General features: G+C 41.7%; 1 protein-coding gene across 1 annotated transcript in view; it reads left to right on the top strand.

Moving 5' to 3' along the window:
* LOC120049152 (sortilin-like) overlaps positions 1–14,601 on the top strand; it is an 18,928-nt gene extending 4,327 nt beyond the window's left edge. Inside the window, exons 2-10 of the mRNA XM_038995381.1 lie at positions 10,071–10,226; positions 10,856–10,956; positions 11,065–11,164; positions 11,857–12,031; positions 12,491–12,684; positions 13,223–13,415; positions 13,860–13,976; positions 14,316–14,442; positions 14,533–14,601. Coding sequence (XP_038851309.1) covers positions 10,071–10,226; positions 10,856–10,956; positions 11,065–11,164; positions 11,857–12,031; positions 12,491–12,684; positions 13,223–13,415; positions 13,860–13,976; positions 14,316–14,442; positions 14,533–14,601 — 1,232 coding nt within the window. The remainder of the gene's footprint in view (positions 1–10,070; positions 10,227–10,855; positions 10,957–11,064; positions 11,165–11,856; positions 12,032–12,490; positions 12,685–13,222; positions 13,416–13,859; positions 13,977–14,315; positions 14,443–14,532) is intronic.
* Positions 14,602–17,889: the final 3,288 nt, after the last annotated feature.

Raw genomic sequence — 17,889 nt, 5'->3', positions numbered from 1 at the left:
ACCACACACCCTCCATTAAGATTGTAAGTTATTAAAACATTAACACAATCCACACCCTTCCATTAGATATGTATTATTAAACGTTAACACAATACCACACCTGTCCATTAGATATGTATTATTAAACGTTAACACAATACCACACCCTTCCAATTAGATATGTATTATTAAACATTAACACAACGCCACACACCTTCCATTAGATTGTATTATAACGTTAACACAATACCACACCCTTCCTTAGATATGTATTATTAACGTTAACACAATACCACACCCTTCCATTAGATATGTATTATTAAATGTTAACACAATACCACACCCTTCACTTAGATATGATTTAAACATGAACACAACCACACCCTTCCATTAGATATGTATGATTAAACATTAACACAATACCACACCATCCATTAGATATGTATTATAAACGTTAACACAATACCACACCCTTCCATTAGATATGTATTATTAAAATTAACACAATACGCCACACCCTTCCATTAGATATGTATTATTAACGTTAACACAATACCAACACCCTTCCATTAGATATGTTTATTAAACGTTAACACAATACCACACCCTTCCATTAGATATTTATTAAACATTAACACAATACCACACCCTCCATTAGATATGTATTATTATAACTTAACACAATACCACACCCTTCCATTTGATATGTATTATTAAACGTTAACAAATACCACACCCTTCCATTAGATAAGTTTATTAAATGTTTAACACAATACCACACCCTTCCATAGTAATGTATTATTAAACGTTAACACAATACCACACCTGTCCATTAGATATGTATTATTAAACGTTAACACAATACCACACCCTTCCATTAGATATGTATTATTAAACATAACACAATGCCACACCCTTCCATTAGATATGTATTATAAACGTTAACACAATACCACACCTGTCCATTAGATATGTATTTTAAACTTAACACAATACCACACTCTTCCATTAGATATGTATTATTAACATTAACACCATACCACACCCATCCATTAATATGTATTATTATACGTTAACACAATACCACACCCTTCCATTGATATGTATTATTAAACGTTAACAAAATACCACACCCTTCCATTAGATAAGTATTATTAAATGTTAACACAATACCACACCCTTCCATTAGATATGTATTATTAAACATTAACACAATACCACACCCTTCAATTAGATATGTATGATTAAACATTAACACAATACCACACCCATCCATTAGATATGTATTATTAAACGTTAACACAATACCACACCCTTCCATTAGATATGTATGATTAAACATTAACACAATACACCCACCCTCATTAGATATGTATTATTAAACGTTAACACAATACCACACCCTTCCTTAATATGTATATTAAACTTAACACAATGCCACACCCTTCCATTAGATATGTATTATTAAACGTTAACACAATACCACACCTGTCCATTAGATATGTATTATTAAACGTTAACACAATACCACACCCTTCCATTAGATATGTATTATTAAACATTAACACAACGCCACACCCTTCCATTAGATATGTATTATTAAACGTTAACACAATACCACACCCTCCATTAGATATGTATTATTAAACATAACACAATACCACACCCTTCCATTAATATGTATTATTAACATTAACACAAATCCACACCCTTCCATTAGATATGTATTATTAACATTAACACAATACCAAACCCGTCCATTAGATATGTATTATTATACATTAACACAATACCACACCCTTCCATTAGATATGTATTATTAAACGTTAACACAATACCACACCCTTCCATTAGATATGTATTATTATATGTTAACACAATACCACACCCTTCCATTAGATATGTATTATTAAATATTAACACAATACCACACCCATCCATTAGATATATATTATTATACGTTAACACAATACCACACCCTTCCATTAGATATGTATTATTAAACGTTAACACAATACCACACCCTTCACTTAGATATGTATTATTAAACGTTAACACAATACCACACCCTTCACTTAGATATGTATTATTAAACATTAACACAATACCACACCCATCCATTAGATATATATTATTATACGTTAACACAATACCACACCCTTCCATTAGGATACAGTCCTACTAACCCTGATATGTCTGTCTCAGTCCTACTAACCCTGATATGTCTGTCTCAGTTCTACTAACCCTGATATGTCTGTCTCAGTTCTACTAACCCTGATATGTCTGTCTCAGTTTCTACTAACTCTACCCTGATATGTCTGTCTCAGTCCTACTAACCCTGATATGTCTGTCTCAGTTCTACTAACTCTAACCCGATATGTCTGTCTCAGTCTACTAACCCTGATATGTCTGTCTCAGTCCTACTAACCCTGATATGTCTGTCTCAGTTCTACTAACCCTGATATGTCTGTCTCAGTTCTACTAACCCTGATATGTCTGTCTCAGTTCTCTAACCCTGATATGTCCTGTCTCAGTTCTACTAACCCTGATATGTCTGTCTCAGTTCTACTAACCCTGATATGTCTGTCTCAGTTCTACTAACCCTGACATGTTGTCTCAGTTCTACTAACCTGATATGTCTGTCTCAGTCCTACTACCCTGATATGTCTGTCCTAACCCTGATATGTCTGTCTCAGTTTACTAACCCTGATATGTCTGTCTCAGTTCTACTAACCTGATATGTCTGTCTCAGTCTACTAACCCTGATATGTCTGTCTCAGTTTCTACTAACCCTGATATGTCTGTCTCAGTTCCTACTAACCCTGACATGTCTGTCTCAGTTCTACTAACCATAATTATGTCTGTCCAGTCCTACAACCCTGATATGTCTGTCTCAGTTCTACTAAACCCTGATATGTCTGTCTCAGTTCTACTAACCCTGATATGTCTGTCTCAGTTCTACTGACCATGATATGTCTGTCTCAGTTCTACTAACCCGATATGTCTGTCTCAGTTCTACTAACCCTGATATGTCTGTCTCAGTTCTACTAACCCTGATATGTCTTGTCTCAGTTCTACTACCCTGATATGTCTGTCTCAGTCCGACTAACCCTGATATGTCTTTCTCAGTTCTACTAACCTGATATGTCTGTCTCAAGTTCACTAACTCTAACCCTGATATGTCTGTCTCAGTTCCTACTAACCCTGATATGTCTGTCTCCAGTTCTACTAACTCTAACCCTGATATGTCTGTCTCAGTCCTACTAACCCTGATATGTCTGTCTCAGTCTACTAACCCTGATATGTCTGTCTCAGTTCTACTAACCCTGCTATGTCTGTCTCAGTTCTACTCACTCTAACCCTGATATGTCTGTCTCAGTTCTACTAACCCTGACTATGTCTGTCTCAGTTCTACTAACCCTGATATGTCTGTCTCAGTTCTACTAACCCTGATATGTCTGTCTCAGTTCTACTAACCCTGATATGTCTGTCTCAGTTCTACTAACCCTGATATGTCTGTCTCAGTTCTACTTACCCTGATATGTCTGTCTCAGTTCTACTAACCCTGATATGTCTGTCTCAGTCCGACCTAACCCTGATATGTCTGTCTCAGTCTACTAACCCTGATATGTCTGTCTCAGTTCTACTAACTCTAACCCTGATATGTCTGTCTAACCTATGTCTGTCTCAGTACTAACCTAACCTGATATGTCTGTCCTCAGTTCTACTAACCCTATGTCGTCCAGTCCTACAACCTGATATGTCTGTCTCAGTCCTACTAACCCTGATATGTCTGTCTCAGTTCCTACTAACCCTGATATGTCTGTCTCAGTCCTACTAACCCTGATATGTCTGTCTCAGTCCTACTAACCCTGATATGTCTGTCTCAGTCCTACTAACCCTGATATGTCTGTCTCAGTCCTACTAACCCTGATATGTCTGTCTCAGTTCTACTAACTCTAACCCTGATATGTCTGTCTCAGTCCTACTAACCCTGATATGTCTGTCTCAGTCCTACTAACCCTGATATGTCTGTCTCAGTTCTACTAACCCTGATATGTCTGTCTCAGTCCTACTAACCCTGATATGTCTGTCTCAGTCCTACTAACCCTGATATGTCTGTCTCAGTTCTACTAACTCTAACCCTGATATGTCTGTCTCAGTCCTACTAACCCTGATATGTCTGTCTCAGTTCTACTAACCCTGATATATCTGTCCCAATTCTACTAACCCTGATATGTCTTTCTCAGTTCTACTAACCCTGATATGTCTGTCTAAGTCCTACTAACCCTGATATGTCTGTCTCAGTTCTACTAACCCTGATATGTCTGTCTCAGTTCTACTAACCCTGATATGTCTGTCTCAGTCCTACTAACCCTGATATGTCTGTCTCAGTTCTACTAACCCTGATATATCTGTCTCAGTCCTACTAACCCTGATATGTCTGTCTCAGTTCTACTAACCCTGACATGTCTGTCTCAGTTCTACTAACCCTGATATGTCTGTCTCAGTTCTACTAACCCTGATATGTCTGTCTCAGTTCTACTAACCCTGATATGTCTGTCTCAGTTCTACTAACCCTGATATGTCTGTCTCAGTTCTACTAACCCTGATATGTCTGTCTCAGTTCTACTAACCCTGATATGTCTGTCTCAGTTCTACTTACCCTGATATGTCTGTCTCAGTTCTACTAACCCTGATATGTCTGTCTCAGTCCGACTAACCCTGATATGTCTGTCTCAGTTCTACTAACCCTGATATGTCTGTCTCAGTTCTACTAACTCTAACCCTGATATGTCTGTCTCAGTCCTACTAACCCTGATATGTCTGTCTCAGTTCTACTAACTCTAACCCTGATATGTCTGTCTCAGTCCTACTAACCCTGATATGTCTGTCTCAGTCCTACTAACCCTGATATGTCTGTCTCAGTTCTACTAACCCTGATATGTCTGTCTCAGTTCTACTAACCGTGATATGTCTGTCTCAATTCTATTAACCCTGATATGTCTGTCTCAGTTCTACTTCCTCTAACCCTGATATGTCTGTCTCAGTCCTACTAACCCTGATATGTCTGTCTCAGTCCTACTAACCCTGATATGTCTGTCTCAGTTCTACTAACCCTGATATGTCTGTCTCAATTCTACTAACCCTGATATGTCTGTCTCAGTTCTACTTCCTCTAACCCTGATATGTCTGTTTCAGTCCTACTAACCCTGATATGTCTGTCTCAGTCCTACTAACCCTGATATGTCTGTCTCAGTCCTACTAACCCTGATATGTCTGTCTCAGTTCTACTAACCCTGATATGTCTGTGTTCTACTAACCCTGATATGTCTGTCTCAGTTCTACTAACCCTGATATGTCTGTCTCAGTTCTACTAACCCTGATATGTCTGTCTCAGTTCTACTAACCCTGATATGTCTGTCTCAGTTCTACTAACCCTGATATGTCTGTCTCAGTTCTACTAACCCTGATATGTCTGTCTCAGTTCTACTAACCCTGACATGTCTGTCTCAGTTCTACTAACCCTGATATGTCTGTCTCAGTCCTACTAACCCTGATATGTCTGTCTCAGTTCTACTAACCCTGATATGTCTGTCTCAGTTCTACTAACCCTGATATGTCTGTCTCAGTTCTACTGACCATGATATGTCTGTCTCAGTTCTACTAACCCTGATATGTCTGTCTCAGTTCTACTAACCCTGATATGTCTGTCTCAGTTCTACTAACCCTGATATGTCTGTCTCAGTTCTACTTACCCTGATATGTCTGTCTCAGTCCGACTAACCCTGATATGTCTGTCTCAGTTCTACTAACCCTGATATGTCTGTCTCAGTTCTACTAACTCTAACCCTGATATGTCTGTCTCAGTCCTACTAACCCTGATATGTCTGTCTCAGTTCTACTAACTCTAACCCTGATATGTCTGTCTCAGTCCTACTAACCCTGATATGTCTGTCTCAGTCCTACTAACCCTGATATGTCTGTCTACTAACCCTCAGTCCTACTAACCCTGATATGTCTGTCTCAGTTCTACTAACCCTGATATGTCTGTCTCAGTTCTACTAACCCTGATATGTCTGTCTCAGTTCTACTAACCGTGATATGTCTGTCTCAATTCTACTAACCCTGATATGTCTGTCTCAGTTCTACTTCCTCTAACCCTGATATGTCTGTCTCAGTCCTACTAACCCTGATATGTCTGTCTCAGTCCTACTAACCCTGATATGTCTGTCTCAGTTCTACTAACCCTGATATGTCTGTCTCAATTCTACTAACCCTGATATGTCTGTCTCAGTTCTACTTCCTCTAACCCTGATATGTCTGTCTCAGTCCTACTAACCCTGATATGTCTGTCTCAGTCCTACTAACCCTGATATGTCTGTCTCAGTTCTACTAACCCTGATATGTCTGTCTCAGCTCTACTAACCCTGATATGTCTGTCTCAGTTCTACTAACCCTAAAATGTCTGTCTCAGTTCTACTAACCCTGATATGTCTGTCTCAGTTCTACTAACCCTGATATGTCTGTCTCAGTTCTACTAACTCTGATATGTCTGTCTCAGTCCTACTAACCCTGATATGTCTGTCTCAGTCCTACTAAACCTGATATGTCTGTCTCAGTTCTACTTACCCTGATATGTCTGTCTCAGTCCTACTAACCCTGATATGTCTGTCTCAGTTCTACTTACCCTGATATGTCTGTCTCAGGCCTACTTACCCTGATATGTCTGTCTCAGTTCTACTAACCCTGATATGTCTGTCTCAGTTCTACTTACCCTGATATGTCTGTCTCAGTTCTACTAACCCTGATATATCTGTCTCAGTCCTACTAACCCTGATATGTCTGTCTCAGTCCTACTAACCCTGATATGTCTGTCTCAGTTCTACTAACCCTGATATGTCTGTCTCAGTTCTACTAACCCTGATATGTCTGTCTCAGTTCTACTAACTCTAACCCTGATATGTCTGTCTCAGTCCTACTAACCCTGATATGTCTGTCTCAGTCCTACTAACCCTGATATGTCTGTCTCAGTTCTACTAACCCTGATATGTCTGTCTCAGTTCTACTAACCCTGACATGTCTGTCTCAGTTCTTCTAACCCTGATATGTCTGTCTCAGTTCTACTAACCCTGACATGTCTGTCTCAGTTCTACTAACCCTGATATGTCTGTCTCAGTTCTACTAACTCTAACCCTGATATGTCTGTCTCAGTTCTACTAACCCTGATATGTCTGTCTCAGTCCTACTAACCCTGATATGTCTGTCTCAGTCCTACTAACCCTGATATGTCTGTCTCAGTTCTACTAACCCTGATATGTCTGTCTCAGTTCTACTAACCCTGATATGTCTGTCTCAGTTCTACTAACTCTAACCCTGATATGTCTGTCTCAGTCCTACTAACCCTGATATGTCTGTCTCAGTTCTACTAACCCTGATATGTCTGTCTCAGTTCTACTAACTCTAACCCTGATATGTCTGTCTCAGTTCTACTAACCCTGATATGTCTGTCTCAGTTCTACTAACTCTAACCCTGATATGTCTGTCTCAGTCCTACTAACCCTGATATGTCTGTCTCAGTTCTACTAACCCTGATATGTCTGTCTCAGTTCTACTAACTCTAACCCTGATATGTCTGTCTCAGTCCTACTAACCCTGATATGTCTGTCTCAGTCCTACTAACCCTGATATGTCTGTCTCAGTTCTACTAACCCTGATATGTCTGTCTCAGTTCTACTAACCCTGACATGTCTGTCTCAGTTCTTCTAACCCTGATATGTCTGTCTCAGTTCTACTAACCCTGACATGTCTGTCTCAGTTCTACTAACCCTGATATGTCTGTCTCAGTTCTACTAACTCTAACCCTGATATGTCTGTCTCAGTTCTACTAACCCTGATATGTCTGTCTCAGTCCTACTAACCCTGATATGTCTGTCTCAGTCCTACTAACCCTGATATGTCTGTCTCAGTTCTACTAACCCTGATATGTCTGTCTCAGTTCTACTAACCCTGATATGTCTGTCTCAGTTCTACTAACTCTAACCCTGATATGTCTGTCTCAGTCCTACTAACCCTGATATGTCTGTCTCAGTTCTACTAACCCTGATATGTCTGTCTCAGTTCTACTAACTCTAACCCTGATATGTCTGTCTCAGTTCTACTAACCCTGATATGTCTGTCTCAGTTCTACTAACTCTAACCCTGATATGTCTGTCTCAGTCCTACTAACCCTGATATGTCTGTCTCAGTTCTACTAACCCTGATATGTCTGTCTCAGTTCTACTAACTCTAACCCTGATATGTCTGTCTCAGTTCTACTAACCCTGACATGTCTGTCTCAGTTCTACTAACCCTGATATGTCTGTCTCAGTTCTACTAACTCTAACCCTGATATGTCTGTCTCAGTTCTACTAACCCTGATATGTCTGTCTCAGTCCTACTAACCCTGATATGTCTGTCTCAGTCCTACTAACCCTGATATGTCTGTCTCAGTTCTACTAACCCTGATATGTCTGTCTCAGTCCTACTAACCCTGATATGTCTGTCTCAGTTCTACTAACTCTAACCCTGATATGTCTGTCTCAGTCCTACTAACCCTGATATGTCTGTCTCAGTCCTACTAACCCTGATATGTCTGTCTCAGTTCTACTAACCCTGATATGTCTGTCTCAGTCCTACTAACCCTGATATGTCTGTCTCAGTCCTACTAACCCTGATATGTCTGTCTCAGTTCTACTAACCCTGATATGTCTGTCTCAGTTCTACTAACCCTGATATGTCTGTCTCAGTCCTACTAACCCTGATATGTCTGTCTCAGTTCTACTAACCCTGATATATCTGTCTCAGTCCTACTAACCCTGATATGTCTGTCTCAGTTCTACTAACCCTGACATGTCTGTCTCAGTTCTACTAACCCTGATATGTCTGTCTCAGTTCTACTAACCCTGATATGTCTGTCTCAGTTCTACTAACCCTGATATGTCTGTCTCAGTTCTACTAACCCTGATATGTCTGTCTCAGTTCTACTAACCCTGATATGTCTGTCTCAGTTCTACTAACCCTGATATGTCTGTCTCAGTTCTACTAACCCTGATATGTCTGTCTTAGTTCTACTTACCCTGATATGTCTGTCTTAGTTCTACTTACCCTGATATGTCTGTCTTAGTTCTACTTACCCTGATATGTCTGTCTCAGTCCTACTAACCCTGATATGTCTGTCTCAGTCCTACTAACTCTAACCCTGATATGTCTGTCTCAATTCTACTAACTCTAACACTGATATGTCTGTCTTAGTTCTACTACCCCTGATATGTCTGTCTCAGTTCTACTAACCCTGATATGTCTGTCTCAGTCCTACTAACCCTGATATGTCTGTCTCAGTTCTACTAACTCTAACCCTGATATGTCTGTCTTAGTTCTACTACCCTGTTTGCTGCAATGGAAAAGCTTGAGTTTGTTAGAGAGAAAGAGGAAAGACTGGTTTCACAAGTTCTCAGTATTGCTGACAAATAATCTGATCATACAGGCTGTGTGTGTGTCTTCTGCGTCAGTGCATGCTGTAGGTGTCTATGGGTGGAGGTCCGAGGCGTTTGTGCCATTCAGCTGAATGGAGGAGATAAGAAGGAGGGGGTTTTATCTGAGTGTGGGAAGGTTAGAGGTAGACAGACACATTGATAGGCTAGAATAACAGCTGACACAGCTCTGGGCATCAGGGTACACACACACACACACACACAGCAACACATGGTACAAAGGGATTTTAAGGCCAGAATGTCATATGCATACTATTTACCACTAAGTGCTGACGTAAGTTGTTTCTACATCTTTGATGTCAGGAGTTTTCTTCACACCATTTATTGATGTTTACGGCCCCTTATCGCTATGCCGACTCATAGAGGGCTGTGTCAGCACAGTTGGGTTTGTTCCCAAGCCTACAGAAGACACTGTATTTCTTCCATCCGTGTGTGTGTGTTGTCTCATGGGGTCGGGATAGAGTAGATGATAAATTACTATTCCTTCTATATTATAATGTTTGATTCTATTGACTTTCTATTCTATTGTACCATACTCTACTGTCTTCTATTCTCCAGAGGAAAGCTACTTTGGGACGGTGTACACGTCAGATGACCGGGGCATCCTGTACTCTAAGTCTCTAGAGCGCCACCTCTTTGGTGGGGAAGGGAAGAGCGACTTCACCAACGTCACCTCCATGAGAGGAGTGTACCTCACCAACGTACTGGAGGAGGGTACGCAGCTACGCATCAACATAATCTGGGTCGTATTCTTTAGGAACATAAACAGTCCGAAACGCGGAGGGACTCGTATAATCTACACTCGTTACAGCCAGAAGAGGACTGGCCACCCCTCAGAGCCTGGTTCCTCTCTAGGTTTCTGTGGTCCCGTGTGGCTCAGTTGGTAGAGCATGGCGCTTGCAACGCCAGGGTTGTGGGTTCAATTCCCACGGGGGGACCAGGGTTCAATTCCCACGGGGGGACCAGGATGAATATGTATGAACTTTCCAATTTGTAAGTCGCTCTGGATAAGAGCGTCTGCTAAATGACTTAAATGTAAATGTAAATGTTTCTTCCTAGGTTCTAGCCCTTCTAAGGAGTTTTTCCTAGCCACCGTGCTTCTACATCTACATTGTTTGCTCTTTGGGGTTTTAGGCTGGGTTTCTGTTTAAGATCTTAGTGACAACTGCCGATGTTAAAAGGGCTTTATGAATCCATTTGATTGATACCTGAACTTGTCCAATATAAAATGCATGTAGTTTGTAGGGGGGGTTTCAACTGGCTGATTGAAGTGTGAATGCATGTATTCTTTAGTGGAAAAAAATCTGACAATTACGTTTTTTCCTGGGTATTGTTTTTGACAGATGGCCGCATTCGGACAGTCATTTCATTTAACCGAGGGGGAGAGTGGACACTCCTCAACAAGCCCCAGAATGTTGAGTGTGGTGAGGATTCAAGAAATGATGTGAGAACTAACTTCATTCCCTCCTCTGACAATTCAGTGTGTTGAGTATGTTGATGCTTATTATATGATTGTGAACACTGGATTCTTGTGTGTGTGTGTGTGTGACAGTGTAACTTGCACATCCACGGTGAGCACAGTCGCTACAACGGCATCACTCCCATGCTGCCTCTCTCTGACCCCACTGCCGTTGGCCTTGTCATCGCCCATGGTAACCAAACTGTCAATCATACATATCAAAGACATGTTGCATTGTGATACTTCTGTATTACCGTAGTGTACAGGATGTTGTGCACTACATGTTGCATTGTGATACTTCTGTATTACCGTAGTGTACATGATGTTGTGCACTACATGTTGCATTGTGATACTTCTGTATTACCGTAGTGTACAGGATGTTGTGCACTACATGTTGCATTGTGATACTTCTGTATTACCGTAGTGTACAGGATGTTGTGCACTACATGTTGCATTGTGATACTTCTGTATTACTGTAGTGTACATGATGTTGTGCACTACATGTTGCATTGTAGGGAATCTTGAATGGACTACACAGGAAATTATTCCCCCCCTATTAATTCGGTCATCACTACAAAATAGCTGTTTATATATATATATAGTGCACTCAATATGCCCGGTCCCAAATCGTTCCCTTACCATTTAATGTTTGCAGATCAGTAATGTGGGATCAGTATGGTGAAAGCTTCTCCACTACACTGGTTATCTCTATCCAGGCCCTTCAGGTCAGAAAACATTGGAGGGTTAGGGCTAAACGGAGGGGTAGGGAGAAATTTGGGACCGGATGACTGACAGATAGAACATGTTTTCGGACACATCCCCCACCCTCTAGCTGTCCCAGAATGTGTGTGACCTTTCTATGACCTCTGCGCTTTGACTGGTCAGGCAGTGTGGGGGACTCCATCTCGTCAACACGGCCTGACGTGTACGTGTCAGAGGACGGGGGGTACAAGTGGAGGGGTTCCCTGAGGGGGCCCCATCACTACAGCATCCTGGACGCTGGGGGGCTCGTCGTGGCTGTGGAGGCCCACCCCATGGACGGCCAAATCAACACCATCAAGTACTGAACACCACACGCACACACACACACAGTCGGTGGCATGTAGAAAGATTGGGTGTAAGAAAGATGCTTTTTATTCACACCCCCACCCATGGCATGCAAGCGACCTCCTCTGAGTGTTGTGTGTGTATGTGTGTGTGTCTGTGTTTGACTATGGAGTGTTTGTGTGTCTATTCGCTCTTCTCTCCCTATGAAGTTGTGGCTGTGAATGTGTCTAAGCAGTCCACTATCCGGTAACTCTGTATGTGTGTGTTTTAATTCTATGTACTTCATGCGTGTGTGTGCTTGCACGTTCACATTCAGATGTTTATACAGGGTCGTATTCATTAGGCACCAAACGAAAGAAAACAACCTTAACTTTGTCCAATAAGAAAGGCTTGTTTTAGTTTTCCGTTGCAAAGCGTTTTGTGACTGTGCACGAATGAAAACGACCCTGTATGTCATTGTGCATCACCCCAGGTTCTCCACAGATGAGGGCCAGTGTTGGAAGGTGTACAACTTTACAGAGCAGCCCATCTTCTTCGCTGGCCTGACATCCGAGCCGGGCACCAAGACCATGAACATCAGCGTGTGGGGCTACCGGCCCGAGGACGACCACCAGCCCATGTGGGTGGTGGTCACCATTGACTTCCAGAGTCTCCTCACCAGAGAGTGTGGGTGAATCTCAATTGTATTTTCTTGATTCTTTGTGTCCTGTGTCTACTCGTCTCTTTGTCAAAACTCAGTGGAGGAGAATGTCTGAGGGGAGGAACCTTGGATCTTCTCCTCCAATGCTTTTTGAGAAGGAGGTGAGGAGAGTGGTCACGAGGAATCAAGGAAAGATGATTGAGATTCCCCCTGTGAGTCATTTGTTTGTTGTCAAATGTAATATCCCCAAGGATCATAATCAATTAACCAACAACAGACATTTCACAAGGAACGAAACAGTAGCTAGCTTTCTATTGTGAGAATACCCAAAGAGCGTCGTCAAATATGTGGTTTCCATATGTTTGATGTGTTTGATACCATTCCATTGATTCCATTCCAGCTATTACAATGAGTCCGCCCTCCTATAGATCCTCCCACCAGCCACCTTTGGTGTGAACCCCTGTGGACCACTAGGAACGGAATTGAACGTACTGATATCGATAAATATATACTAAAATTGGCATGTCTCAATAGTCTCTATTGGTTAACGTTGGTTTCCCATAGGTGGTAACCAGGACTATGTTCAGTGGTTGGCCCATGCCAGAGAGGGCGGGGACTTGGCAACAGAGGGGTGTGTCTTGGGCTTCAAGGAGATCTTCAGGAGGCTGAGGAAGCTGTCCGTCTGCAGGAATGGACGGGACTACGTGGTAAGCAGGCAGAAAAGCCCCTGCCCCTGCACCAGAGAGGACTACTTATGGTAAGAAACACTGTCAGGGGTCCAGTCTAAACTGACAAGGCTATTCAGTTATGGTCCTGGAGGGCCGTAACACTACTGGGTCGTATTCAGTAGTAACCAGAAGAAATCAAACTGAAACAGAAAGGGACTACCTGAATTTAGGAAACACTCGTTTTCATTGTCTGTTGAAAAAAAGTGCTTTGTTGTGCCCTAATAAATTCAACCCTGGTTTTCATTCTCTCCCTCTAGTCAGGGATACATTCAGATACAGGAAACCAGAAGTTGAGAGTTGTCCATTTAAAGGCACAATCTGTTACTTAATTTCTAGTCAAAAAAGCATTTTTTTCTCTAATTGTGCCTTTGAGGCAAAGACAGAGTCAACGCAGACCCAAACATAACATTGCCAACAAGGCATATGCTGTGTCTGTGGTTGAAATGGCCTAACGTGTCTCTCCTTTCCAACAGTGACTATGGTTACTATCGTCATGAGAACAGCTCAGAGTGCATGAGACAACTGGACACTGCAGACCACGCCCTGGAGGTGTGTCTAAATGGAGAGGAGGAGGAGCTTAGGACGTCGGGGTAATTATGACACATACACATTTGTTTTATTATCCTTGTGGGGACCAAACAATTGATTCCCATTGAAAATCCTATTTTTCCTGACCCTAACCCTTAATCTAACCCTAACCTTAACCTCTAACCTTAACTCCTAACCCTAACTCCTGACCCCTAACCCTAATTGTATCCCTAACCCTAAACTTAACCCCTAAGCCTAAAATATCATTTATCCTTGTGGGGAGCAGCGAAATGTGGTCCCCAGAAAGATAGTCAAACCAAACACACACACACACACACACACACACACACACACACACACACACACACACACACAGTTCACTGTGTGGTCTCCATGTGTAGGTACCGTAAGGTTCCCAGTGATAAGTGTGAGGGAGGTTTCACTCCCCTGCGCAGAAAGGAAACAGTCAACAGGCACTGTGGGAACTCCAGTCAGCCCCCCACTGCCAGCCCATATTCTGAAACCCCGGTGAGTGTGACCTGTGCATGTGCGTGTGCATCTGCGAGGTCTTGTGTGGGTCTCCTTTGAGCGTGTGTGTGCTTTTGTTATTGCTCACAGTGTGAAAGGTGTGACTTACCTGGGCATAATGTAACAGTGTTCTTCATTCTCGGGAGACACACATTGTGAGCTGGGTTTTGTTCCAGCCCAGTACTAACACACCTGATTCAATCAATCAATGGCTTGATAACTGGTTGATGAGTTGAATCAGTTGTGTCAGCGGTGTGCTGGAACAAAAGCCTACACACCCTCTGGGTACTTCCGCATCAGAAAATACAGCCCCACATATTAGATGATGCAATGCGTCACATGATAAAAGTTTATAGCGTTTAGAAAATTATGACCAGAAATATGATAATGCTATGTCTGTATTTCAGAGAGAGAAGATGCTGTTGATCGTAGTTTGTGTTGGATTAGGGATTGTCATTCTGGTGGCTGTTGCCGCTGCTGTCTATACTGTAAGGAGAATGGTTTATGGAAATAGGTGAGCCACATACACATTTATGCGCACGAGCATGCAAGTACACACGCATACACACACACACACACACAAACACAGACACACTGCTCAGGTACAAGTGCACATTGAAATGCCTGCTTCCGTTCTGGTCCTAAATATTGACATGCCTTGTGGCTCTGCTCCGCCCCCTACAGGGCGCCAACGTATCGCTTCTCTGTCCTGCAGCTTCAGGACGACGACTGCTCCATTGCCGCCGACCCAGAGAGTGTCGCCAGTAGCAACGGAACATCAGTCTTCCAAGTGGATTCAGATGATGTGAGTGTTATTAGCTTTAGCATGGTTGCTAAAGGCACTCAGGATTTTTAGGGCATGTTAGGTGCATAGCAAAAGGCAAAATATGTGTGAACTTGTGCATTTAAGGGCAACGTTATGGTCATGTTGGCCCGTCAATTGTTTTAAATGAACAATGATCCATTTACAAGACGTAATGTGGAAAATATTGATAATTTCCCTCTGTTGTCCCCCCCGTTTTGTAGGATCTTATTGAATGAACAACATGAGATTAAATATCTTGACGATGATCTCCAGAGCTTGGCCATTTGGATGTATGGCATTCCACTTGTTGTATTACGTACCTGTTGCATCTCAATGGAAAGATGTCTAGGGTTTGTAAGGAACAAATTGCGAATGTTATGTAGATGGCATGCAGATGTCCCAAGCTATTTATTGAGCGAAGAACACTTCCCACTGGACACGCACTGTTGAACCAACGTAGAATAGACGTTGAATTGAGTTTACTTCAAGTTTCACTGCTCTGTTTTTAAGTATTTCATGAATTAACAGTTTGTCTCTGTCTGATGATATTATTTATGTGTGGAACACTTTCTTCAACTTGCACAATTTTGGATGGCGCTTGCAACGCAATTGATAGTGGGTTCGATTCCCGGGACCACCCGTGTGTAAAATGTATGCACGCATGACTGTAAGTCAATTTGGATAAAAGCATCTGCTAAATGGCCTATATTTATTGTTATTACCACTGTTCACTAGTCTGTATTTTGATGAGGCCCTGAATAATGTGCATTCCTAATAAATCAATACAGTAATGTTAGAATAGCGATGTAATGGAAATAAAGTGCCTGATTACCTCAATTATTCTGTATTTACTCTGCAGGAACAATCAACTGTTATCTGTTATTCACTGTGAATTTATTCCTCATGATTTGACATGTAGAGTGGATCCACAGCAAGTAGAGATTACTATCAACTTGTTTTGTATTTGAATAGATTATCTTCTGTTAGTCAGCACTTCACCTAAAGTGTCTATGTTCTTTAATTGTTTTACTTCCTAGATGGATGTTGTTTGCCTTATTGCTTACCTGTACAATGTGCCTTATGGGCTAGGTCTCCACCCGATGGCTTCCACTTGTTCTTTCTGGACAGGACCACCCACAAATGAAATCCCTGTTTGAATTCTTTAAAAGTGCATCATTCCTTCCTCGTTGATTAGAAATAATTGGAAAGGTAAAAGCCATGTGATGGTGCCCTTGCATTTACTTGTCCAATCTTGTAATAATAATCAATGATTGTCGGATACAGGAGGAAGGATGCACTTTTCATTCAACTACTCTCCCCACACAAGAGGGCGCTGTGCAGCATATCCTCTCCCAAAGGGTTTTTGCCAAGTCTTGTGTCTATGCTTTGCCCCTCCTTTAGAGCTGATGTGACTGAGTGTGTGTCATGAACAACAGCACTAGCAACAAAAGTGAAATTGGCTGTTTGCCTTCAAAATAAAAGTCCCCCATTGAAACTGATGCCAAAGGATGAAAATAGTGGAATTATGCCACAATTGGACTAGATAATGGTAAACAAGGTTGTTTTATAATGTTGGTATATACATTTAACAAAAGACAATTGAACACAAAACATAAAATTCAGTTGAAATCGCACTGTGGATGTATATAGACTTCAGAATTGCATTGGAGGCATACTTAAATTGCAATGTACAGCCTTACCTATGGATCTTGGGTCCATGAAATTGGGAATCAGCCTATTCAGTGACACCAACAGATTACAATTTACACATATTAGCTTTGTTGCTCTAATTGCGGGACTTTAACTGAGGAGTATTTTTCTCTGCTCATGCAGGAGTAATAAAGGCCTAGTTCACTAATTTTGTAAAATAAAAATATACTATCATTACTTTTTATTTCGATTTATCAGGGGCTTCCCGCAGTGGAAACACAGAGCTAGATAAGAGGAACAGATGGCCGTGTTCAGGTTGTAAATGGCAGCGAGTAGTGTGGATGAAAAGGAGAGCGGGAGAATGAGGGTCAAGGACTGAAATGGTCTGTAGTGGAGACACACAGGAAGAAGAGAGATCATGATACAGAAAGCAGTGGAGCGTCTAGGAAAGAAAGCATAAAGATGGCCAAGGTTGGAAGCAAGAGTCATAATGTGTCAGAGTGGAAAGTAGTGATGGTGTTTGATGAGACCACAGGGCCTCATTTACACCCTATCCGACTAACCAATGCCTTGGAGAAAGAGATAGGTGAAGTCAAACTATCCCGGTTCATTGGAAAGGTAAATTGCTAATATTTTGTGGTAGCCAGCCTCAGAAAAGGAAGATTCTGCAAATGGAAAAGCTTAATAGGATGAAGCTTAAAAGCCATATCCCTGGGGCTTATGCTAGGTTGAGGGGAGTCATCACTGGAGCCCCACTATCTATGTCCATAGTTGATATTAAAGAAAATGTGAAGGGAGGCAGAGTGATTGAAGCCAAAAGTTTGCTCAGTAGGAAAGAGGGTCAAAGAAGTGAACGTGTATCAGTGCTGCTGAGGTTTGAGAAGGTTTTGCCTAGAAAAGTACAGATAGCGTTCCCTTATTTCAAGAAGATGAAGAGAATGGCCTCACACTCCAGTACAGTAGGTGGCGGTGAAGAATACTGTTTGGTCGTT

Source organism: Salvelinus namaycush, chromosome 6, assembly GCF_016432855.1.
Source record: "Salvelinus namaycush isolate Seneca chromosome 6, SaNama_1.0, whole genome shotgun sequence".
Taxonomy (NCBI): domain Eukaryota; kingdom Metazoa; phylum Chordata; class Actinopteri; order Salmoniformes; family Salmonidae; genus Salvelinus; species Salvelinus namaycush.
The sequence above is the reverse complement of the archived record's forward strand: the minus strand, read 5'-3'. Positions and strand labels throughout refer to the sequence as shown.